General features: G+C 43.7%; 1 protein-coding gene across 3 annotated transcripts in view; it reads left to right on the forward strand.

Moving 5' to 3' along the window:
* Positions 1-26,357, forward strand: part of TNKS1BP1 (tankyrase 1 binding protein 1) — a 158,984-nt gene that overhangs the window by 94,267 nt on the left and 38,360 nt on the right. For all 3 annotated transcript variants that reach the window (XR_011318440.1, XM_069752618.1, XM_069752616.1), the window contains exons 7-8: positions 505-646; positions 8,158-8,309. Coding sequence is in view for 2 of the 3 variants with exons in the window: in XM_069752618.1 (XP_069608719.1) it covers positions 505-646; positions 8,158-8,309 (294 nt within the window). In the remaining variant the exon portion in view is untranslated. The remainder of the gene's footprint in view (positions 1-504; positions 647-8,157; positions 8,310-26,357) is intronic.

A 26,357-nucleotide genomic window follows, 5' to 3' on the forward strand; every position in this document is an offset into this window, starting at 1 on the left:
TTAGGTTAAGGCACAAAATTGATAGGGCTTTAGGATGAAAATAATTTTGAACTTCGGACCACCCCTTTAAGTGAGGAACAGTAGAGGAAGAAGCAAAAAAAATAGTTTCTATGATCTGAATGAAGTGGGGACGATGTTGAGGCATGCAAAGTTACCTGTTATCACTTGAGGGTGTGAAACCCGAAACTTGGAACACATTTGTTATAATTGCGATGGTATTTTCAGCAAAGTTCCTGTAAATTTACTTTAGTCTGGGACAATTAGAAGCTGAACACCTCAAGTCACCTTGTTTAATACTTTCTCCACTTGGTTTTTTTTCTTGAGTGGCTGCCTGAGCCTCAGGGGCCATTGTCTGCATACTTTGATGAAACTTGAGCCGTCAGGAAAATTGAAATCATTGCATCTAGTGGAGAATTGAGGCAAAATTACATTTTTCAAGATTATCTTCAAGCTTTAGGATTATAGGTCTTTTAAACTCACAACTGTTTGTTGTTTTCCATTCAGGGCACTAACGTTTTAGATACATCATTAATGAGGGGCAGAGCGTCGCTTGGCAAGAAAAGATGTCATCGAACACCCGCAGCAGGAACCTGCGCTGCCCAAGAGGAGACTGATGGCGAATATTGGATGTTCCGGGACTCCACAGGTATGCAAACTGTAGAAGACTTTGAGGAGTACACGCCAGTCTTAATGAATTTGATACATCGGACTTCATTAAGACGTGCCTGTCGCTTAATGAGATCGGCACATGTTTTCAGTGGTGTGCGGTCTCTGTGCGCCTCACCAGAAATGGGGACTGGCATACCTTTTCTGCCATAAGAAAAGCAAGCATTTTTGGTAAATTTGATAGGTAGGTGTAGTCATGCCCCGTCCCATCCCAGCGCCGCCCATTTTGGCAGAGCTGCTTCAAACCAGTGTGTAAGCACCAAAGGTAGTGGATCGCCCCCGTAGGGCAGCAGGGTACTCAGTACCGGGTCCTTCGGTTCTCAAGGGGGATGTCACAGTGGCTGACCCAGTCCGTGGCCCTAGGGACATCTGTTTAAAAAGGGGAAAGGTCTTTAAAGGGATGTTCGTGACACCACCTGTGGTATTCGGTCAGAGTGAACGACGCTGCTTAGGGCTCTGCTGGGGTGATATTAAGGCAGCTAGATGGTATACCTTCCCACAGGTGAAGTATGTCCCCAGGGCTTCCCAGTGTGTAGATGGTGAATGATGTAAGGCGCAGTGGAGAACGAGGACACAAGGTTGTAAAGAGACTGTACCTTTACTGAAGGCGTCAGTGTCCACAGTCCAGAGCACCAGATCACAGGGCAGGCAGAGTCCAGCCTGTCTGAAGGCAAATCCAGAGTCCCCTTATCCAGGTGGAAATCAGTAGCCATCCTCTAGCGCCTGAGTGTTGTAGTACCTTACTGCTGAGCTTCTCATAAGGTCCTCACAACTGTTGTAGATGTTATGTCTTTCTCTCTGTCCCCCAGATGGATAGGAAAAACCCATATGACTGATGGCCTGAGGCTTTTTACAGGGACATTAGCACGCCCCAGCCCTCACAAGTTTCCTTTGTGCCTCCTGGGTATGGGTCGGGCAGGTAACGTGGAATTATCAGTCCTGCCAGTCTCTGAAGTAAAGCATAGAGATCCTTACTCCCTCGGTATTCTGGCTACCGGATTCCTGCGCCTCAGAAGGAAGCAGTCTGCTCCTGGATGGTCTCCCTCTGATATTCCCTCCTGATATTTTATCTTTTGAGGGAATCTGTCAGCAGGTTTTTGCTATTTAATCCGAGAGCAGCAGTAGCCACTGTGAGCCTGATTGCAGTGATATGTGACGTATTAGGCTGTGTGCTGTAGTTTCTATATAATCAGTGTTTAATCACCAGGAGCATATTACTAGAGGACTACATCTCACATGCACACCAGTCAGGCTAATCTGTGTAACCCCGCCCCCACCACTGATTGGCAGCTTACTGACAATTCACAGTGCACACAGGAATCTGCCAGTCAGGGGTGTGAGCGAGGTTATACATAGAAAACTTAGCTCCGCTACTACATCTGCAGCAGACGAAACAGGGATTCTATCAAAACTACACCAAGCAGTCCAGTAAGTGATACATCACTGGACTCAAGGCCTCTGTCTCTACATTATGCTGCTATCTGATTTCATAGCAAAAACCTGCTGAAAGATAACCTTTAAGAGAATGAGGCTAAAGTTGATTTATACTGTCTCACTATCTAGACAGGTGTGTCAGATTTTTTGCCTCTGAGCTATTAGATATCAATGTGAGGGGAATAGAGTGAATGTAGCATGAAAACAAAGGGCAGATCTGTGCTGCTGTCTTCATACTGGATGTATTGATATACTGTATAAAGCAATCAAAGATGAATTCCTGTAAATTAAGAGTCATATTTAGAGCTCAATCTGCCGAGACATTGAGGCCACGTTCACACGTTGAGTATTTGGTCAGTATTTTACATTAGTATTTGTAAGCCAAAAGGAGAAGTGGGTGAAAAATGTAGAAGTGGTGCATATGTTGCTATTCTACTTTTCCTCTGCTTGCTCCTCTCCTGATTTTGGCTTACAACAAGTAGTGGTGTAAAATACTGACCAAATATTGAACATGGCCTAAGCCTGATATGCCCAATAAAGCCCATTTACACTCTTCAATTATCATCATGATTCATTTCTTTCTTAGCAGCCATATTAAAAATAATAATTGATGGGTGTAAACATAGGAGATCAAAGATTAAACATTAGTTTACTGTTGACTATCAATCATGATTTTGTATAAATTTTGCCAAAGTATTTAATGCAAGTGTAAAGCTCATGTACTAATGCAAGTCAATGCGCTAGTTCAAATGGAAGTTTTTACATGAAGATCTATAGATATCGGGTGCTTAAAGATTGATGTCATAAGGACTTGAACCATATGGGAAAATTTTTAAAGATACATTGAAAATACCAACATAGAAAACTGTATTTGCCCTTGAACAATTTTTTAACCACTTTCTGACATATGACGTACTATCCCGTCGAGATGGTATGGGCCTGTATGACCACCGACGGGATAGTACGTCATCACCGATCAGCCGTGCTCACGGGGGGAGCGGGGCCAATCGGGCCATGTGTCAGCTGACTATCGCAGCTGAGATCCGGCACTATGTGCCAGAAGTGGTCATGGACTGCTCCTGGCACATTAACCCCCGGAACACTGCGATAAAACATGATCACAGCGTTCCGGCGCATAGGGAAGCATCAGGCAGGGAGGGGGCTCCCTGCATGCTTCCCTGAGACCCTCAGAACAACGCGATGTGATTGCACTGTTCAGAGGGTCTCCTACCTCCTCCTCCCCTGCAGGCCCCGGATCCAAAATAGCCACGGGGGTCCTGGAGGGAGGTGGTTTGCAGCAAGCCTCCTGCACTGCCTGTCCGATCGCTGATCTGACACAGTGCTGTGCAAAGTGTCAAATCAGTGATCAGACACTAGACTGTGATGTCCCCCTCTGGGACAAAGTAAAAAAGTAAAAAAAAAAAATATTTACATGTGTAAAAAAAAAAAAAACTAAATAAAGAAAAAAAAATATTGTTACAATACATTTCTTTATCTAAATAAAAAAAACAATAAAAGTACACATATTTAGTATCGCCGCGTCCGTAACGACCCGACCTATAAAACTGTTCCACTAGTTAACCCCTTTAGTGAACACCGTAAAAAAAAAAATCAGGCAAAAAACAACGCTTTATTATCATACCGCCGAACAAAAAGTGGAATAACACGCGATCAAAAAGACGTATATAAAATAAAAGGTACCGCTGAAAACGCAAAAAATGAGCTGTCATACAGTATCATCAGGGAAAAAATAAAAAAGTTATAGTCTTCACAATAATGCAATGCAAAAATTATAATTTTTTATATAAAATAGTTTTTATCGTATAAAAGTGCCAAAACATAAAAACATTATGTAAATGATGTATTGCTGTAATCGTACTGACCCGAAGAATAAAACTGCTTTATCAATTTTACCAAACTTGGAACGGTATAAACACCCCCCAAAATAAATTCCTGAATTGCTGGTTTCTGGTCATTCTGCCTCACAAAAATCAGAATAAAAAGCGATAAAAAAATGTCATGTGCCCGAAAATAGTACCAATGAAAACGTCAAGACCTCACATGACTCTGTGGACCAAAATATGAAAAAATTATAGCTCTCAAAATGTGGAGATGCAAAAACAATTTTTGGCAATAAAAAGCATCTTTTAGTGTGTGACGGCTGCCAATCATAAAAATCCGCTAAAAAACCTGCTTTAAATAGTAACTCAAACCCCCTTCATCACCCCCTTAGTTAGGGAAAAATCATAAAATAAAAAAAATGTATTTATTTCCATTTTCCAATTAGGGTTAAGGTTGGAGCTGAAGTTAGGGTTAGGGTTGGAGCTAAAGTTAGGGTTGGGGTTAGGGTTAGGCTTGGGGCTAAAGTTAGAGTTAGGGTTGGGGCTAAAGTTAGGGTTAGTTCTAAAGTTAGGGTTAGGGTTGGGGCTAAAGTTAGGGTTTGGATTACATTTACAGTTAGGATTAGGGTTAGGGGGTGTCAGGGTTAGGGTGTGATTAGGGTTATGGTTGGGAATGAGGGTTAGAGGTGTGGTTAGGGTTATGGTAGGGTTGGGATTAGGGTTACGGGTGTGTTTGGGTTAGAGTTTCAGATAGAATTGGGGGGTTTCCACTGTTTAGGCACATCAGGGATTCTCCAAATGTGACATGGCGTTCGATCTCAATTCTCAAATTTTGCATTCTAAAGCCCTTCCCTTCCGAGCTCTGCCATGTGCTCAAACAGTGGTTTACCCCCACATATGGGGTATCAGCGTACTCAGGACAAATTGCACAACAACTTTTGTGGTCTAATTTCTTCTGTTACCCTTGGGAAAATAAAAAATTGGGGGCGAAAAGATGATTTTTGTGAAAAAATATGTTTTTTTATTTTTACGGCGCTACATTATAAACTTCTGTGAAGCACACATCTAGATAAGTTCCTTAGGGGGTCTACTTTCCAAAATGGTGTCACTTGTGGGGGGTTTCAATGTTTAGGCACATCAGGGGCTCTCCAAATGCGACATGGCGTCCTATCTCAATTCCAGTCAATTTTGCATTGAAAAGTCAAATGGCGCTCCTTCCCTTCCGAGCTTTGCCATGCGCCCAAACAGTGGTTTATCCCCACATATGGGGTATCAGCGTATTCAGGACAAATTGTAAAACAACTTTTGGGGTCCAATTTCTCCTGTTATCCTTGGTAAAATAAAACAAATTGGAGCTGAAGTAAATTTTTTGTGAAAAAAGTTAAATGTTCATTTTTTGTTAAACATTCCAAATATTCCTGTGAAACATCTGAAAGGTTAATAAACTTCTTGGATGTGGTTTTGAGCACCTTGAGGGGTGCAGTTTTTAGAATGGTGTCACACTTGGGTATTTTTTATCATATAGACCCCTCAATGTGACTTCAAATGTGATGTGGTCCCTAAAAAAAATGGTGTTGTAAAAATGAGAAATTGCTGGTTAAATTTTAACCCTTATAACTCCCTAACAAAAAAAAAATGTTCCAAAATTGTGCTGATGTAAAGTAGACATGTGGGAAATGTTACTTATTAAGTATTTTGTGTGACATATCTCTGTGATTAAAGGGCATAAAAAATTCAAATTTGGAAAATTGTGAAATTTTCAACATTTTTGCCAAATTTCTGTTTTTTTCACAAATAAACGCAGGTAAGATCAAAGAAAGTTTGCCACTATCATGAAGTAAAATATGTCATGAGAAAACTTTGTCAGAATCACTGGGATCCGTTGAAGCATTCCAGAGTTATAACCTCATAAAGGGACAGTGGTCAGAATTGTAAAAATTGTCCCGGTCATTAACGTGCAAACCACTCGTTGGGGTAAAGGGGTTAATTGATTTTGAATATATTACATATCACAGCAGAAATGAATTCTGACAGTGGTCAGTTCAGATATATGGCTCTATTATGGTACACAGATCCTAAACCATCAAACAACATAGACATAATATATATATAAAAGAGGTCTGGCCATGTGCTTGTTTCATGACATTATGAAAAATATAATGAAACAGTCTCACCAATGTCTCCAGTTCAATAGGGTCCTACTCCTTCATAGGGCTCCCATCCCTTACAAAGTCATGGTAAGCCCGTAACCCTAATTTTACACTGTTTGCACTGTTTAAGCTTTGGTTCTCCAAAGACTCCTACCCTAAGCCCGGGATCCCACTAGCATATGGCAATAGATGTGATATGCTAATGATACCCGGCTCCTGATCTGCTGCGAGTGTGAGCGGAGTGTCAGTGCTCTGCACGCCAATGCTCTCGCATGAGAGAAGGAGGAGACAGAGAAAGCAATTTCTCCATCTCCTCCATTGCCGGTGGACTAGTGACTCAACAACACAGAGAAAAGGGGAAATTGAATGGTTTACCTGAAATCTCCATTCACCATTAAGATGCTCTGTGTAATCACTTCCCCCCTCAGTGTGTATCTCGCAGAGGAGAGCTAGCACTAGATTTTGTGCTTACTTTGGTGAGAACAAAATCTGTTAATGTATAGGGAAATCATTACATATGGTGATGAAATGTATATCAAAAAAGTCTTATTTAGTCTTTCACCCGCCACTCTTTTATCCCAAAAGTAATAGGTCTTCTTTAAGGGAATTTGTCAGCGGGTTTTTGCTATGTAACCTGAGAACAGCATAATCCTGAGGCTATGACACAGCGATGTCTCATTTATTGTTGTTTACATACAATGAATGATTTATCACTAGGAGATAACCATTGTTCAGACTACAGTGCACGGGAGCCCTGGTCCGACCACACCCCCTCCTCTGATAAGCAGCTCACTATGAATATACAATATACACAGAGAGCCTGGTGTAGGTCATTGTCACGGTTCCACCCCTCAGGGTGTCTGGGATGCAGTTTCTGACATATCGGCTGTCCAATCCAGTACAGGGGCGTGCTGAGCTGTCAGTGTGTTGATTGACAGCTCGACTATCCAATCTGAGACTGGGAGGCGTCAGCTGTCTCAGGTGTTCACTATCCTGGGTAATGTCCATGCCCATTTAACTGAGCAGCTTCTCCCAGACCACTGCCAGACGTATATATTCACCTTGTGAGGTTTGTTCTCCTGTGCCTTTAGTTCTATATGCTTGATCTGTTACCTGACCTTGGACTTTGTTCTGGCCATCCGCCTGTTTAACCTCTTTTGCTCTGATCCGTTATCCTCCCCAGTACTTTTGACCTTGGAACGTTACCTGACTACACTTTTGTTTCTTCATTCTGTTTATGATGTACCCTCCTGGCTTCTGACCTTGGACTCCTTGACCACTCTGACTCACGGCTTGGCTGTGAGAAGTGACTAGTGTCACATTTAGCTTTTGAGCTCGGCTACATCTAAAAACTCTGTTATACAACCGCAAGGTGAAGAATAATCACCAATAGATCATTTCATTAGTATGGATGTTCACTAAAACGAAATATGTATACTAAGAAATATCTTAGTAAAAATATAATTTTATTAGGTTATAAAATAAAATGTAAGAGACAATAAAAACACATGAGGGGGGACCCAGTAACATATAAAGAGAAACCACTGCAAGCAGTATTGGTAGTGGGTATAGTGACTCTACAACATAAGAACTTCATTACATAGCTTATGGCTAAAATATTTGTAAACAGGTACATACATACAGTATACATAATGAATATTCACATGATAAAGTAGGCACTATAAAGAGACAAGTGTAAAGGAAGTTGTATTTACCAGTAGTCAGTACTCAAGTGGCGCCTATGACTGCAACGTACGTTTCGCCGAGTGGTTTTCTCAAAGAGTGTCTCTGTGTCCTACCTGCTCCACCCAGTAGACTATGTGATACATCGTTGAAATCAAGGTCCCTTTTCCTTTATTATCCTGCCCTCAGACAATGTAGCAAAAACTTAGTGACAGATTCACTTTACGGAAAGGTTATCACAGGAAATGTGCACCAGTATAACAAAAAATAAAAGATAATGAGTTTTCTTTCGCTCATTTGCTAAAAGTGCAGATTATGTCTTCACATTCTGTTGAATACACTCTACAGTATCTTTGATTTACACATTATACATGAATTTTTAGAGCCAAGATGTTCCCCAGGAGGGGACTCTGATGATGAGGAAAAAGAAGAGACATCTACTGACTGTACACCAGAGAATTCTCCAACATCAGTAAAATCCCCAACAAAGAAGGGTGGAATATTTTCTGGAATAATCTCGCCCTCTATACTAAAGGTAAGAAAATTAAACCCCTAAAAAATGAACTGGGGTATAAGTTGGTATCAATGCAAAATAGGAGCATGTTCACACTGGCCATTAAACAGACAGAACCAAAGACCGAAACAAAATAAACATATACCCTACTGTAAGTATGTAAGTACAAGCAATAGTGCATATAAATTACATAGGGTGCTTAGTAAACACTATTATTTATCAAAAAAAGGGTAAACGCCATCCCACTAGCTTCAAGGTGTACCCAAATCAGGATGGCCTTAGCCTATAGTATTGAAACCTTAACATGTATCAAAGTGACTTCAATGTGAATAAGGGCCGAGCAGGACCGGGTCCCGAATATCAGTACCCAGCAAAATGGGAAGCTATGTAAACGTAATGTTCTTCTCAAAGAAAGGGAGGACAGAACCTTGCAGGCACTAAGTGTAAGGTATGGGAATATAGACATGGCACCGGACTATAACACGCACTTTTTTCCTCCAAAAATGTGAAGGAAAATGGGGGGTGCATCTTATAGTCCAGATGTCCCTAATTTGGCTGTGTGGAGAGGTGGGACAGCAGTGGAGCAGGGGGCCACAAGAGGCAGGAGCCAGCTGCTGCAGCTAACTACTGTGCCCACTGCTAAAGAGAAATTAATATTTACTCCATTCCACACCCATGGGCGTGGAAAGGAGTGAATATTAATTTCTCTTTAATAGTGAGCATAGTGTTATCCACAGCAGCCGGCTTCTTGCAGCTGTTTGGCTTTAGACTGTGCTGGCTACTTAAGGCATTTAATATTCACTGCATTCCACAAGGTTGGGGCCAATTATACCAGGATAAGGATGAAGCATGCATACTAGGATAAGGATGAAGCCATGCATACCAGGATAAGGATGGGCCATGCATACCAGGATAAGGATGGGGCCATGCATACCAAGATAAGGATGGGGCCATGCATACCAGGATAAGGATGGGGCCATGCATACCAGGATAAGTATGGGGCCATGCATACCAGGATAAGGATGGGGCCATGCATAACACGATAGATATAAGGGAGCCATGCAAACCAGGATGGGGGATATTAAGTATAGAATTGACCACATTTTTTGGATAGGGATTTTGTCCATACATACCAGGACGGAGATGGAGGCCCTGCATACCAGGATAAAGATGGGTCTCTGCATACCAGGATGGGGATGGGGCCCATCCATACTAGGATCAAGACAGGGCCATGCATACAAGGACAGAGATGGGGGCCCTACATACCAGGATGGGGATGAGGGAGCCATGCATACCAGGACAGAGATAGGGCCCTGCATACCAGGATAGAGATAAGGGAGCCATCCAAACCAGGATGGGGGAATATTAAGTATAGAATTGACTACATTTTTTGCGTCAATTTTTTTTCCCTAATTTCCTCCTCTAAAACCTAGGGGCGTCTTATGGTCCAGTGCATTTTATAGTCCGAAAAATATGGTATATCTAAGGAGCAATGCAATATTTGCCCCTCTTATCGCTATAGGAGCCATTAAGGCTGGGGCTACACCTATAGTGTAGCTACCGGGGGGGCAGAGGGTGCGGTTGCTCGGGATGCCGCAATTGGATGGGCACACCCAGAGCTACGTTATGTTAAGCTACGCTAAACTACGCTAAGCCCGGCGGTAATAGAGGGAGAGATGACCACCCCACACTGCTGCTCTCCATTCTGAGGATGGCAAGTTACTTTAGCCTGTGGTCTACAGATCGGAAGAGGCGCCGGCGCAAGCACAGAACGTCAGAATATCGGTGTCCCAGCCAAAGTTGCCGTGTAGCCCCAGCCTAATTTTAACAAGTTCTTTGAGTCTTATTTCATTCTTTCATTGTCGCCACTGCGCTAGCTCAATGATTTTCAAACATCTTCAGTGTGTACCGCGCCAGACCAAGGCGGTTGTGTAGCCAGTAATCACATCACTGCTGCAGGCCATTAACTACCATTTTCACCAGGTGATCAGCCATTATTCTGGATAACACTTAATTATGCAAAGGTGGAAGTAGACAGTGAGGATACAGTGTAAGTGGAGAACTTCAGATATGAAAAATAGTGGAGCACATTTAGTAACTGAGCAGAATTCTCGTATGTGATCACAGTATAGCTAACGTTATGGAACTTACCTAGGGCAAGTAGGGAAAGGTTTTTCTGGACAGATTATCATAAATCACTGACAGATAATATCTTTTATGGACACATTGGAAAACCATAATAACTCATTGCGATAATAAGTCATACGTGTCTACAGTCCATAATTTTGATACGAAGACAGGATCTGCATTCTTTGTGAACTGTATAGTTTTCTTCAGCCTCAAAAAGATCATGGGCGCCTTAAATCTTTTTACGGACAGGGCAAAAAAAGACCTATTTTTACTGACTGTCCAAGAATTTGTGGACAGTTGTCAATACAGCAAGGTAGTCTCTTGTACAACCAGCACAATTTAGACATGCTTCAAGCACCACTCCAGTGTTTTCTTTTACTTTGCAAATTGCCTCTTCTGAGAAAAAGAGGACTTAAACTCTATAGCGCCACCTGTTGGAAGTAGCGATCCTACAAGTCACAATCAACCCTTTAACGAGTCGTGCAATATGACTTAGGATAAAAGCCAAATTAGTATCTCAATTCGCAGACACGGTGTTTCGGGCTGTTGGCCCTCGTCAGTGCGAAGCATGAGAACTGATTTGGCTAGGTGAGAGGCTCTGGACTGGGGTCTAAGGGGTATCTTTTCTCCTTATGGAGAGTGACATACCATCTCTGGCTTGTCAAGGTAAGGGGGCTTATTTGCCGTACAATGCTCCTCTGGGAAATATAATATGCAAATTGCCTCTTCTGAGAAAAAGAGGACTTAAACTCTATAGCGCCACCTGTTGGAAGTAGCGATCCTACAAGTCACAATCAACCCTTTAACGAGTCGTGCAATATGACTTAGGATAAAAGCCAAATTAGTATCTCAATTCGCAGACACGGTGTTTCGGGCTGTTGGCCCTCGTCAGTGCGAAGCATGAGAACTAATTTAGCTAGGTGAGAGGCTCTGGACTGGGGTCTAAGGGGTATCTTTTCTCCTTATGGAGAGTGACATACCATCTCTGGCTTGTCAGAGATGGTATGTCACTCTCCATAAGGAGAAACGATACTTCTTTTATTTTAACGCTCGAGTTGTCCCACTAATATACTGTAAGTTCCTTGCCCCTTGTCTCATACTTACCAGCCACCGTCTTCAGCTATTCCCGGTACCACTCCAGTCCTAATCCGCCCTCTGACTGGAAGTCAGAGGTAGTGGTCACCAGCTCTCAATATAAGTCTATGAGAGCCGCATTCTGACCTTGTTCTGGCTCTCATAGATGTACATTGAGTTCTGACTTCTGGTTCACCAAGGAAACACTGGAGCGATCTGGCAGGTCACAATCTGCAGAAGATCGACTGAAGCAGCGCAGGGAACTGAAGAAGACAGTGGCTGGTAACTACAGTGGGTAGGGAAAGTATTCATACCCCTTTAAATTTTTCACTCTTTGTTTCAGTGCAGCCATTTGGTAAATTCAAAAAAGTTAATTTTTTCTCATTAATGTACACTCTGCACCCCATCTTCACTGAAAAAAAACAGAAATGTAGTAATTTTTGCAAATTTATTAAAAAAAGTAAACTGAAATATCACATGGTCATAAGTGTTTAGACCCTTTTGCTCAGTATTAAGTAGAAGCACCCTTTTGAGCTAGTACAGCCATGAGTCTTCTTAGGAACGAGGCAACAAGTTTTTCACACCTGGTTTTGGGGATCCTCTGCCATTCTTCCTTGCAGATCCTCTCCAGTTCCGTCATGTTGGATGGTGAAGATTGGTGGACAGCCATTTTCAGGTCTCTCCAGAGATGCTCAATTGGGTTTAGGTCAGGGCTCTGGCTGGGCCAGTCAAGAATGGTCACAGAGTTGTTCTGAAGCCATTCCATGGTTATTTTAGCTGTGTGCTTAGGGTCATTGCCTTTTGGAAGGTGAACCTTTGGCCAAGTCTGAGGTCCAGAGCACTCTGGAAGAGGTTTTCATCCAGGATATCTCTGCACCTGGCCGCATTCATGTTTCCTTCATTGACAACCAGTTGTCCTGTCCCTGCAGCTGAAAAACACCCCATAGCATGATGCCGCCACCCCCATGTTTTACTGTTGGGATTATATTGGGCAGGCGATGAGCAGTGCCTGGTTTTCTCCACACATACCGCTTAGAATTATCACCAAAAAGGTCTATTTTCGTCTCATCAGACCAGAGAATCTTATTTATCATAGTCTGGGAGTCCTTCATGTGGATTTTAGCAAACTCTATGCGGGCTTTCATATGTCTTGCACGGAGGAGAGGCTTCCGTTAGGCCACTCTGCCATAAAGGCCCGACTGATAGAGTGCTGCAGTAATAGTTGACTTTCAAGGCTCTTCTCCCACGATTGCTCAATTTGGCTGGACGGCCAGGTCTAGGAAGAATTCTGGTATTCCCAAACTTCTTCCATTTAAGTATTATGGAGGCCACTGTGCTCTCAAGAACCTTGAGTACTGCAGAAATTCTGTTGTAACCTTGGCCAGATTTGTGCCTTGCCACAATTCTGTCTCTGAGCTCCTTGGCCAGTTCCTTTGACCTCATGATTCTCATTCGGTCTGATATGCACTGTGAGGTCTTATATATACAGGTGTGTGCCCTTCCAAATCAAGTCCTATCAGTTTAATTAAACACAGCTGGACTCCAATGAAGGAGTAGAACCATCTCAAGGAGGATCACAAGGAAATGGACAGCATGTGACTTAAATATGAGTGTCGGAGCAAAGGGTCTGAATACTTATGACCATGTGATATTTCAGTTTTTCTTTTTTATTAAATTTGCAAAAAGTCTACATTTCTGTTTTTTCAGTCAAGATGGTATACAGAGTGTACATTAATGTGAAAAAATGAACTTTTTTGGAATTTACCAAATTGCTGCAATGAAACTAAGAGTGAAAAATTTAAAGGGGTATGAATACTTTCCGTAGGCACTGTATATTAATACGGCAGGGAACTTAGATTAGAGTCACATCTCCAGCGATAAAATACAAAGAGACACTGAAATGCTGTTTTCAGTAATCACTGACATACACTTTGCATATGTGCTTCTATGAAATCTAGGATGTAGTTATAGGGGGACAGAAGTTGCAGTCAAACTTGTACCACATAAGAACTTCTACAAGTGGGGGCCCTGTTACAGAGTTAGATTGGTGGCCAGGAGATACAAATAATGCTTGAAACAAACTGACATGGTAACCTATGACATGCAGGTAAAACATGACAGTCAGAGATATAGAATAAACAAGTTTCTATGTCATATAATTGGATTCACTGTCCGACTGAAGAGCCAAAGGCCCACCAGTAACCAACCCCAGGGCCCCAGTTTTAAGCTTCATCCTAATGTGGCATTATCCTCCATCACAAACAATGAGTAGATTGTTAGATGAATAAGAAGCTGCCTTTGTCTGTACATAGTGACTTAGGTATATTGTTCCAAGTACTGCTCATATAAGAAGGTGGCCCACTCTTGCACAGGGGCCCACTGGAGGATTCTCCTGTTCTCCTGTGGGCCAGTCCAAGCCTGATTCTATGTATAGTTTAATTATAAAGACTTCAGCAGTAGAATAGTATAACTTTACATACACACTGATAGATCTTTAGTGTGGATTAACTCTTTTCAATATATTCCACTACACATACACGTCTTAACATGAAATGTTATAGCTCAGATTCTAGCCAGAGTATCGATGTACGCATATTCTAAATTTTTCTATACTTTACAAGTAGAGAATTTATATCGCCCTGTCCAGGTAATAGTTCACAATTGCATCACAACCGAATGAATCTTATACAATGTATAGACTTGACATGACCGGGACATTTTTCTTCACTTTACACCGATTTAGATCCGGTGTAAAGATTACTCTAATTCTAACATATGCACATGGGCACGTATTCCATTGCTTCCCATTAAAATCTCTTTTTCTAGACCTCAAAAAAGATGAAGATTCCAAAGCTTCTCTTTCTCTGATAGTGAAAAATGGATGCAACACAGATGAAATCCATGTGCTGTTTTTTTCATGGACCCATTGACTTGAATAAAAGATTTGTATTCTACAAATCGGATCAAAATTGGACATCTCCGTTTTTATTTGTTAACATGAGAACATTCCCATAGACTATAAAAAAACAGATAAGGATATGAACGAAAATGAAAAACGCCTTAGAGATTTCTAAACTTTTATCCCTTACATAGGGATCTGGATTTTGCTGCAGTGAATGCCCCGATTGCTGTTCTCCGCCAGATCGAGAATTGGCAACAGTCGCCTAATTGTACAGGGAGTATATAAAAGGCCAAAAGGTCATGATCAGGTAATCAGAAAACATGATGAGTACAGAGAGAGTAAGCATGGCCAAAACAAAGCCAAGGTCAGAGCACAGTAGAATGACAAGGATTAAAGGGAGCCTGTCACTGGATTCATGCTGCCCGTGGTTTGGGCAGCATGAATTGGAGCCTGGCTGCACTATTTCGGCCAGGCATTTCTTCCTCTAAAACACTCCGTCACTTCAGAGAAAACATAGTTTGCAGATCCAGATGCAGCAAGAATGACACTTACACACCTCAAATACGGCAGACCCTATATATAGGAGACTGTGGTCGCTGTGTGACCGCATTTCCTCCTTTGTGGCTGCCTCCTGCTGTGACATGGGCATGCCCCTGGGCTCTGGACATATGAAAGCTGAGTCCCTGGAAATCTCTGAAGGAATCTAATGGCATCATATGATACCAGTGAACTAAGCAAAGAAGGCAAAACACTTCAATGATCATTTTAATCTTCATTTATGTAACTTATAGGCATTTTCCCATAAGCCATTTTCAAGTAAAATGAGTCCAGTGCAGAGGATCTTTTTGCTCCAGTGAGCAACGATGTGGAGCACAAAGACAGTACTTGACAGTGAAGGGTTTCCGACATTTCGGGGATCCTACCCTTTTTCACGCATGGGGAGGGGTGACATCACACACATGTGAGCAGATCCCGCCCACATTTACTGCAGTCGTAATGTGAGCTAGTTGTACACTAGGGTTTCATGGCAAATTTCAGCAGCTGCTCCCCCTAGTGTTTAAAAGTGGAAAATATCAAACCTTTTAAAATTATTTTTTAGATTTTACTCCATTAAAAACAAATGATATTTTTTTAGAAAATGAAAACATGAATATGTTACATGTTTTTAGTTTTTTTTTTTTTTACAGGACCTTCCTATCATGCACTGTAGAGAAGGTCTCAGCTGAAAGATTGCAATTATTTCCATTGTCTATTACCTGGCTGAACGCTCCAGTGTTCATACCAGACATCTATGGCAGCAGCTTATGTCTTAGAGAACAAAAAGGATCGGCAGTCTGAAAAGAAACATGCCAAATACCTCTTTCCCCCAACATCATCTATTGGGAACAGTCAGGAAGCCCCCATACACCTTAGATTGTTAGTCAAACCTGTCGACATCAAAAGATTTGGGTGACGTTAACCTAATATGTATTGGGGCCTTTAAGTCACATTCCCACATTGTGTGCCCCAATGGAGTTTTTTTTTGCTATGGTTTGACTCAGATTCAAAGCATGTTTTTAATTATTTCATAAAAAAACAGGGCAATTTGAGCAAACAGCAACGAAACAGACTTTCAGATGGGCGAAAAAATTCCTTAAGACGGCTGATTACCAGCAGATCACAAAACCTATTAACTATTGGTATTCTGGGCTTTATAAATTGAAACTGTCTGTGAAATGTTCATGTACAATGCCTCTTCCGACCTCCCCAAGATCATGCTTGCCAAATTTCGAGACTTTTGGAGAGATTGGCAAATCTCGAGGTTGTTGCTGAAAACGCCCCAAGCCTCCCAGAAAGCAGGGCTTCTAGAAGGTTTCTTGTGATTGATGCTGGGTGCTCAGTCATTAAATATATACTCAGCATTTAAACGCACATTCGGGGGGCATGCAAGAGGTGTGGAGGGGTTGAATAAAGCATAGAGGATTGTGGCCTGGAAAGAGAGAAAAATATCAGTATCAGACAGTGGTATGACTACAGTCTTATGGGTCCTAACGCAACCTCACCAAAGACCCCCTCCTCCGCAGTATACAGTGAGATAGAGTTGAGCGACCTTGACCTTTTTAGAGTCGAGCCGGGTTTCGCGAAACCCGACTATCTCAAAAGTCGGGTCGAGTGAAATCGGCCGATTATGACGTAAAGTCGGGATCGACCGAAACACGAAACCCAATGCAAGTCAATGGGGCAGCATAGTCGGCAGTGAGTGGGGGCCAGGAAAACACCTAGAGTGCCCATTTTAATGTCAAAACCATCCATTCTTCTTAATGAAGCTTGTCAAGCGTAATTTACCTTATAATAATTGGAAGGCATTTGAAATTGGGGGTCATTTGGCTAAAGTTGTGGTGGGTAGGGCTGGTTCAAGTAATTAGTGGGCCCAGGAAATCTGGACCACGTCACGGCAGTGGAGCAGGGAGAGGTAAGTATTTCAACTTTGCAAGTGCTGTGAACCTGAGCAAGCAGGGGGGGCCCACTCGTTGGCATTGGCACTGGCACAGGGTCCCTCAAAGTACAGCGGTGTGTTTGCACGGCGGGGGCGCCTCCCACCGGCAGCAACACTTTTGCGTACTATGAGAGGCCCTGTGCCAGTGACGTCGCCAACTAGTATTCCTCCCCCCACCTGATGAAGGAACCTGCACTTTCATCTGCACCTTCCTCTTTGTCCCCGTGTAAGGTGGTATGGTATGCGGGAAGAGCAACCTGACTTTCAGCAGGGTCACAATGTTGTTGTGTAGCGTGCACGGGGAATGTTGCGTTATGGGTCAATGTACCAGCAGACTCATCTATCACTGGCTGGGCAATGGGCAGGATGAGGAGGAAACACAGATATAGGCCCAAAGAATAAAGTTGGCTAAATGCAGTTCAAAATTGGTAACACAGGAATAACCAGGGGGCATTGCAGTGGAGGACAACTGGAATGAGAGGCTGACACAGAGAGTAGGCCCAAATCAGTAAGTAGTCGAAATGCAGTTCAAAATTGGCAACCGTAGTAAACAGGCGGCACAGCTTTGTTCAGTGGAGGAGAACAGCAAGGAGTGGCAGACACCGATAGTAGGCCCCAACCCAACTAGTAGGCCAAATGCAGTCTAACATTAACAACTACTTAACGAGCGCCTGAAAACGGAATTTCAGGACAGGAAACCAGGAGAACAGCAAGGAGCGGCAGACACTGTTAGTAGGCCCCAAACCAACTAGTACGCCAAATGCAGTTGTTCCATTTAACCACAATTTAACGAGAGCCTGAAGATAGAAGCTCAGGAAAGGCAACCTGGAGAACACCTTGGAGTGGAACACACCATCTCTCTCCACCCCATACCCATTTTGTAGGCCTAATGCAGTGTAGTTTTCTACAACTACTAAACGAGAGTCGGAAGACCGAAGCAATGGCAAGGAAACCTGGGGTACACCTTGGAGTGTAACACACCATCTCTCTCCACCCCATACCCAATTTGTAGGCCTAATGCAGCCTACTTTCCGACAACTACTAAACGAGAGCATTAAGATCGAAGCTCTGGAAAGGCAACCTGGAGAACACCTTGGAGTGGAACACACCATCTCTCTCCACCCCATACCCATTTTGTAGGCCTAATGCAGTGTAGTTTCCAACAACTACTAAACGAGAGCATTAAGATCGAAGCTCTGGAAAGGCAACCTGGAGAACACCTTGGAGTGGAACACACCATCTCTCTCCACCCCATAGCCAATTTGGAGGCCTAATGCAGTGTAGTTTCCAACAACTACTAAACGAGAGCATTAAGATCGAAGCTCTGGAAAGGCAACCTGGAGAACACCTTGGAGTGGAACACACCATCTCTCTCCACCCCATACCCATTTTGTAGGCCTAATGCAGTGTAGTTTTCTACAACTACTAAACGAGAGTCGGAAGACCGAAGCAATGGCAAGGAAACCTGGGGAACACCTTGGAGTGTAACACACCATCTCTCTCCACCCCATACCCAATTTGTAGGCCTAATGCAGTGTAGTTTTCTACTACTACTAAACGAGAGTCGGAAGACCGAAGCAATGGCAAGGAAACCTGGGGAACACCTTGGAGTGTAACACACCATCTCTCTCCACCCCATACCCAATTTGTAGGCCTAATGCAGCCTACTTTCCGACAACTACTAAACGAGAGCATTAAGATCGAAGCTCTGGAAAGGCAACCTGGAGAACACCTTGGAGTGGAACACACCATCTCTCTCCACCCCATACCCATTTTGTAGGCCTAATGCAGTGTAGTTTCCAACAACTACTAAACGAGAGCATTAAGATCGAAGCTCTGGAAAGGCAACCTGGAGAACACCTTGGAGTGGAACACACCATCTCTCTCCACCCCATAGCCAATTTGGAGGCCTAATGCAGTGTAGTTTCCAACAACTACTAAACGAGAGCATTAAGATCGAAGCTCTGGAAAGGCAACCTGGAGAACACCTTGGAGTGGAACACACCATCTCTCTCCACCCCATAGCCAATTTGGAGGCCTAATGCAGTGTAGTTTCCAACAACTACTAAACGAGAGCATTAAGATCGAAGCTCTGGAAAGGCAACCTGGAGAACACCTTGGAGTGGAACACACCATCTCTCTCCACCCCATACCCAATTTGTAGGCCTAATGCAGCCTACTTTCCGACAACTACTAAACGAGAGCATTAAGATCGAAGCTCTGGAAAGGCAACCTGGAGAACACCTTGGAGTGGAACACACCATCTCTCTCCACCCCATAGCCAATTTGGAGGCCTAATGCAGTGTAGTTTCCAACAACTACTAAACGAGAGCATTAAGATCGAAGCTCTGGAAAGGCAACCTGGAGAACACCTTGGAGTGGAACACACCATCTCTCTCCACCCCATACCCAATTTGTAGGCCTAATGCAGCCTACTTTCCGACAACTACTAAACGAGAGCATTAAGATCGAAGCTCAGGAAAGGCAACCTGGGGAACACCTTGGAGTGGAACACACCCTCTCTCTACACCACGGAAGGGCTGATTCTTAGGAAGGAAGGCTGTCATAAAGAAGCAGGGCGCGTCCGAGGGTGATTATATTCTTATTAGGTATATACTCACCCTCGGACGCGCCCTGCTTCTTTATTTGTAATGAATGTTTATTTGCAATGTGGTTTTGACTTACTCTATTTTTTGGGTAAATAATGATTTTATTATTTTCATTGTTTTGCATCTTCTTGGCAATAATATAAAGAAGACGCGACAGGACAACACTCGGTGGATGCCATATCTGTGTTTTAAATTGAAAAAAACTTTCAGTTAACTACTTGCAGGAGAAAGTTATTGTAGCTGGTGGCCATTTTTAGTACTGTACCAGATTTTTGTTGTATGTGTTTGTTTTTAATGTTAAAATGTCTGCATTTGATATCTCTCCAGTATTTTCTTTTTTATAAGTAAAATACTTATTTTTATATTTTCTGATGTTGGTTCCAGGGGAACACGGGCAGCAGTAGACAGGTCAGTGGAGGCCTAGTGGAAGGAGGGACCGCAGACAGGCTTCGAAGCCCTAACATAATAAATTGGGCTGGCTGTAGGCAATTTAAAATTGGTTCCAGGGGAACACCGGCAGCAGTAGACAGGTCAGTGGAGGCCTAGTGGAAGGAGGGACCGCAGACAGGCTTCGAAGCCCTAACATAATAAATTGGGCTGGCTGTAGGCAATTTAAAATTGGTTCCAGGGGAACACGGGCGGCAGTAGACAGGTCAGTGGAGGCCTAGTGGAAGGAGGGACCGCAGACAGGCTTCGCAGGCCTAACATAAGAAAAATGTCAATACAATGGTATTGACAGTGCCAGGCATTGAAGGATGTCAGCGCATAGACTAAACATTGGTGGAGCTGTGAGAGAAAATTTTGCAAGTGGTAGAGCACTGTTTGACCTGGGGGGGGGGACTGTCTTGTGGCCGGCGGTACAGGCCCAGGGCCCCTCATATTACAACGGTGTGTCTGACGTTGGGTGCGCACCACCACCGCCAGACACTTTATTGTACTATGAGGGACCTAGTGGCAGTGCCGTCGACCAAAAGCGGGCACACCCACCTCTTCAGACAAACAGTACTCTCACGGGTGCTGGCGCCAAGTGGCGATACCACGGCCCCGTGTGGGGACTTTGGCCATTTAGGGAGGTGTTAACATGTCGGATGCTGGACAATCAGGTGCTGCAAATTACGAGATTGGAAAAGTCGTTCAGAATAGTCCACAGGCAAGACCTTTACATAGGAAAGCTAGGTGTCAGCCGGGCAAGGTGGGGCAAAAGATTTCGAAATCCAGTTGTGGTTCATTTTAATGAAGGTTAGATCATCTACATTTTGGGTAGCCAGACGAGTCCTTTTTTCTGTTAGTATTGAACCTGCAGCACTGAATACTCTTTCTGATAGGACACTAGCTGCCGGGCAAGCAAGCTCCTGCAATGCATATTCTGCCAATTCTGACCAGGTGTCTAATTTTGATGCCCAGTAATCAAATGGGAATGACGGTTGAGGGAGAACGTCGATAAGGGATGAAAAATAGTTAGTAACCATACTGGACAAATGTTGTCTCCTGTCACTTTGAATTGATGCTGCAGTACCTGTCCTGTCTGCGGTCATAGCAAAATCACTCCACAACCTGGTCAGAAAACCCCTCTGGCCAACGACACTTCTGATTTCTGCCCCTCTAACACCTCTGGTCTGCTGGCCCCTGCAGCTCGTGTTAGAACGATCACGGGCGCTGTGTGCAGGGAATGCCAGAAGCAAACGGTCAACAAGAGTTGATTGTTTGGTTGCTAATATTAGTTCCAAGTTCTCATGTGGCATTATATTTTGCAATTTGCCTTTATAGCGAGGATCAAGGAGGCAGGCCAACCAGTAATCGTCATCGTTCATCATTTTTGTTATGCGTGTGTCCCTTTTGAGGATACTGAAGGCATAATCCGCCATGTGGGCCAAAGTTCCAGTTCTCAAATCTGTGGTTGTGCTTGGTTGAGGCAAGTTTCAGGCAAATCCGCGTCACTTGTGTCCCTCCAAAAACCAGAACCCGGCCTTGCCGCGCCAACAATTTCCACTGGCCCCGGAAAAGCTTCCTCATTAAAAATATAATCATCCCCATCATCCTCCTCGTCCTCCTCCTCCTCCTCTTCGCCCGCTACCTCATCCTGTACACTGCCCTGACCAGACAATGGCTGACTGTCATCAAGGCTTTCCTCTTCCTCAGCTGCAGATGCCTGATCCTTTATGTGCGTCAAACTTTGCATCAGCAGACGCATTAGGGGGATGCTCATGCTTATTATGGCGTTGTCTGCACTAACCAGCCGTGTGCATTCCTCAAAACACTGAAGGACTTGACACATGTCTTGAATCTTCGACCACTGCACACCTGACAACTCCATGTCTGCCATCCTACTGCCTGCCCGTGTATGTGTATCCTCCCACAAAAACATAACAGCCCGCCTCTGTTCACACAGTCTCTGAAGCATGTGCAGTGTTGCGTTCCACCTTGTTGCAACGTCTATGATTAGGCGATGCTGGGGAAGGTTCAAAGAACGCTGATAGGTCTGCATACGGCTGGAGTGTACGGGCGAACGGCGGATATGTGAGCAAAGTCCACGCACTTTGAGGAGCAGGTCGGATAACCCCGGATAACTTTTCAGGAAGCACTGCACCACCAGGTTTAAGGTGTGAGCCAGGCAAGGAATGTGTTTCAGTTGGGAAATGGAGATGGCAGCCATGAAATTCCTTCCGTTATCACTCACTACCTTGCCTGCCTCAAGATCTACAGTGCCCAGCCACGACTGCGTTTCTTTCTGCAAGAACTCGGACAGAACTTCAGCGGTGTGTCTGTTGTCGCCCAAACACTTCATAGCCAATACAGCCTGCTGACGTTTGCCAGTAGCTGCCCCATAATGGGAGACCTGGTGTGCAACAGTGGCAGCTGCGGATGGAGTGGTTGTGCGACTGCGGTCTGTGGACGAGGTCTCGCTTCTGCAGGAGGACGAGGAGGAGGAGGAGGGGGTGCGAATGGCCACAGCCAACTGTTTCCTAGACCGTGGGCTAGGCAGAACTGTCCCAAACTTGCTGTCCCCTGTGGACCCTGCATCCACCACATTTACCCAGTGTGCCGTGATGGACACGTAACGTCCCTGGCCATGCCTACTGGTCCATGCATCTGTTGTCAGGTGCACCTTTGTGCTCACAGATTGCCTGAGTGCATGGACGATGCGCTCTTTAACATGCTGGTGGAGGGCTGGGATGGCTTTTCTGGAAAAAAAGTGTCGACTGGGTAGCTCGTAGCGTGGTACAGCGTAGTCCATCAGGGCTTTGAAAGCTTTGCTTTCAACTAACCGGTAGGGCATCATCTCTAACGAGATTAGTCTAGCTATGTGGGCGTTCAAACCCTGTGTACGCGGATGCGAGGCTAAGTACTTCCTTTTTCTAACCATAGTCTCATGTAGGGTGAGCTGGACTGGAGAGCTGGAGATCGTGGAACTAGCGGGGGTGCCGGTGGACATGGCAGACTGAGAGACGGTGGGAGATGGTATTGTTGCCGCCGGTGCCCTAGATGCAGTGTTTCCTACTACGAAACTGGTGATTCCCTGACCCTGACTGCTTTGGCCTGGCAAAGAAACCTGCACAGATACTGCAGGTGGTGCAGAAAATGGTGGCCCTACACTGCCGGAAGGGATGTTGCGTTGATGACTAGCTTCATTGGCCGAGGGTGCTACAACCTTAAGTGACGTTTGGTAGTTAGTCCAAGCTTGCAAATGCATGGTGGTTAAATGTCTATGCATGCAACTTGTATTGAGACTTTTCAGATTCTGCCCTCTGCTTAAGGTAGTTGAACATTTTTGACAGATGACTTTGCGCTGATCAATTGGATGTTGTTTAAAAAAATGCCAGACTGCACTCTTTCTAGCATCAGATACCTTTTCAGCCATTGCAGACTGAGCTTTAACCGGATGGCCACGCTGTCCTCCAACAGGTTTTGACTTTGCTACGCGTTTTGGGCAAGATACGGGCCCGGCAGATGGAACCTGTTGCGATGTTGATGCCTGCTGCGACCCCTCCTCCTCCGCTTCAGAACTGCTGCCGCCTGCACCCTGTTCCCCCAATGGCTGCCAATCGGGGTCAAGAACTGGGTCATCTATTACCTCTTCTTGTAGCTCGTGTGCAACTTCGTCTGTGTCACCTTGTCGGTCGGTGGTATAGCGTTCGTGATGGGGCAACATAGTCTCATCAGGGTCTGATTCTTGATCAGCACCCTGCGAGGGCAATGTTGTGGTCTGAGTCAAAGGACCAGCATAGTAGTCTGGCTGTGGCTGTGCATCAGTGCACTCCATGTCAGATTCAACTTGTAATGGGCATGGACTGTTAACTGCTTCACTTTCTAAGCCAGGGACGGTATGTGTAAAGAGCTCCATGGAGTAACCCGTTGTGTCGCCTGCTGCATTCTTCTCTGTTGTTGTTTTTGCTGAAGAGGACAAGGAAGCGACTTGTCCCTGACCGTGAACATCCACTAACGACGCGCTGCTTTGACATTTACCAGTTTCACGAGAGGAGGCAAAAGAGCTAGAGGCTGAGTCAGCAAGATAAGCCAAAACTTGCTCTTGCTGCTCCGGCTTTAAAAGCGGTTTTCCTACTCCCAGAAAAGGGAGCGTTCGAGGCCTTGTGTAGCCAGACGACGAACCTGGCTCCACAGCTCCAGACTTAGGTGCAATATTTTTTTTCCCACGACCACCTGATGCTCCACCACTACCACTACCCTCATTACCAGCTGACAATGAATGCCCCCGGCCACGACCTCTTCCACCAGACTTCCTCATTGTTTTAAAAACGTTACCAAACTAACGGTATTTGTTGCTGTCACACAACTTACACGGTGAGCTATAACTTCAGTATGATTTAGCTACCCCTTTACAGGTGGGTGAGACCACAACGAAAATCAGGCACAATGTTACACACTCTGTTGTTGGTGGCAACAAATGAGAGAGATGCCACACACGCAGGACTGTCACTGAAGCGCAAATGTAAATATTAATCTCCCACTGATTTGTGTTTTTTTTTTAAAAAGGAGACTTTAGAAAAAAAAAAAAATGATTTTTTAAGGAAGAATTTATAAACCAAATAAAATGAAATGATTTTTTCAGGGAGAATTTAGAAAACAAATAAAACATAAAATAGCCTTTCTAGGGCCCAGTGAGTGAGAGAGGACGCACACAGGAGTCAGGAGTGGCACACAAGCCCAGAGGCCAATATTTATCTCCCACTGATTGATTTAGTGATTTTTTTCAGGTAGATTTTGGAACCCAAATCAAGCAAAAAAATTAATAGGCTTTCTATGGCCCACAATTGGAGAGAGAGAGATGGCACACCCAGGAGTCAAGACTGGCACACAAGCAGAAAGGGCAATATTAATCTCCCACTGATTTGTTTTTTTTTTTTTTTTTCCAGGGAGACTTTAGAAAAAAAAATACAAAAAAAATGATTTTTTCAGGAATAATTTAGAAACCAAATAAAATAAAATGATTTTTTCATGGAGAATTTAGAAAACAAATAAAACAAAAAATAGGCTTTCTAGGGCCCACTGAGTGAGAGAGGACGCACACAGGAGTCAGGAGTGGCACACAAGCCCAGAGGCCAATATTTATCTCCCACTGATTGATTAAGTGATTTTTTCAGGTAGATTTTGGAACCCAAATCAAGCAAAAAAATTAATAGGCTTTCTATGGCCCACAATTGGAGAGAGAGAGAAATGGCACACCCAGGAGTCAAGACTGGCACACAAGCAGAAAGGGCAATATTAATCTCCCACTGATTTGTTTTGTTTTGTTTTTTTCAGGGAGACTTTAGAAAAAAAAAATACAAAAAAAATGATTTTTTCAGGAATAATTTAGAAACCAAATAAAATAAAATGATTTTTTCATGGAGAATTTAGAAAACAAATAAAACAAAAAATAGGCTTTCTAGGGCCCACTGAGTGAGAGAGGACGCACACAGGAGTCAGGAGTGGCACACAAGCCCAGAGGCCAATATTTATCTCCCACTGATTGATTAAGTGATTTTTTCAGGTAGATTTTGGAACCCAAATCAAGCAAAAAAATTAATAGGCTTTCTATGGCCCACAATTGGAGAGAGAGAGAAATGGCACACCCAGGAGTCAAGACTGGCACACAAGCAGAAAGGGCAATATTAATCTCCCACTGATTTGTTTTGTTTTGTTTTTTTCAGGGAGACTTTAGAAAAAAAAAATACAAAAAAAATGATTTTTTTCAGGAATAATTTAGAAACCAAATAAAATAAAATGATTTTTTCAGGGAGAATTTAGAAAACAAATAAAACAAAAAATAGGCTTTCTAGGGCCCACTGAGTGAGAGAGGACGCACACAGGAGTCAGGAGTGGCACACAAGCCCAGAGGCCAATACTTATCTCCCACTGATTGATTAAGTGATTTTTTCAGGTAGATTTTGGAACCCAAATCAAGCAAAAAAATTAATAGGCTTTCTATGGCCCACAATTGGAGAGAGAGAGATGGCACACCCAGGAGTCAAAACTGGCACACAAGCAGAAAGGGCAATATTAATCTCCCACTGATTTGTTTTTGTTTGTTTTTTCAGGGAGACTTTAGAAAAAAAAAATACAAAAAAAATGATTTTTTCAGGAATAATTTAGAAACCAAATAAAATAAAATGATTTTTTCATGGAGAATTTAGAAAACAAATAAAACAAAAAATAGGCTTTCTAGGGCCCACTGAGTGAGAGAGGACGCACACAGGAGTCAGGAGTGGCACACAAGCCCAGAGGCCAATACTTATCTCCCACTGATTGATTAAGTGATTTTTTCAGGTAGATTTTGGAACCCAAATCAAGCAAAAAAATTAATAGGCTTTCTATGGCCCACAATTGGAGAGAGAGAGATGGCACACCCAGGAGTCAAGACTGGCACACAGGCAGAAAGG

This window comes from Ranitomeya imitator, chromosome 2 (assembly GCF_032444005.1).
Source record: "Ranitomeya imitator isolate aRanImi1 chromosome 2, aRanImi1.pri, whole genome shotgun sequence".
Classification (NCBI taxonomy): Eukaryota; Metazoa; Chordata; class Amphibia; order Anura; family Dendrobatidae; genus Ranitomeya; species Ranitomeya imitator.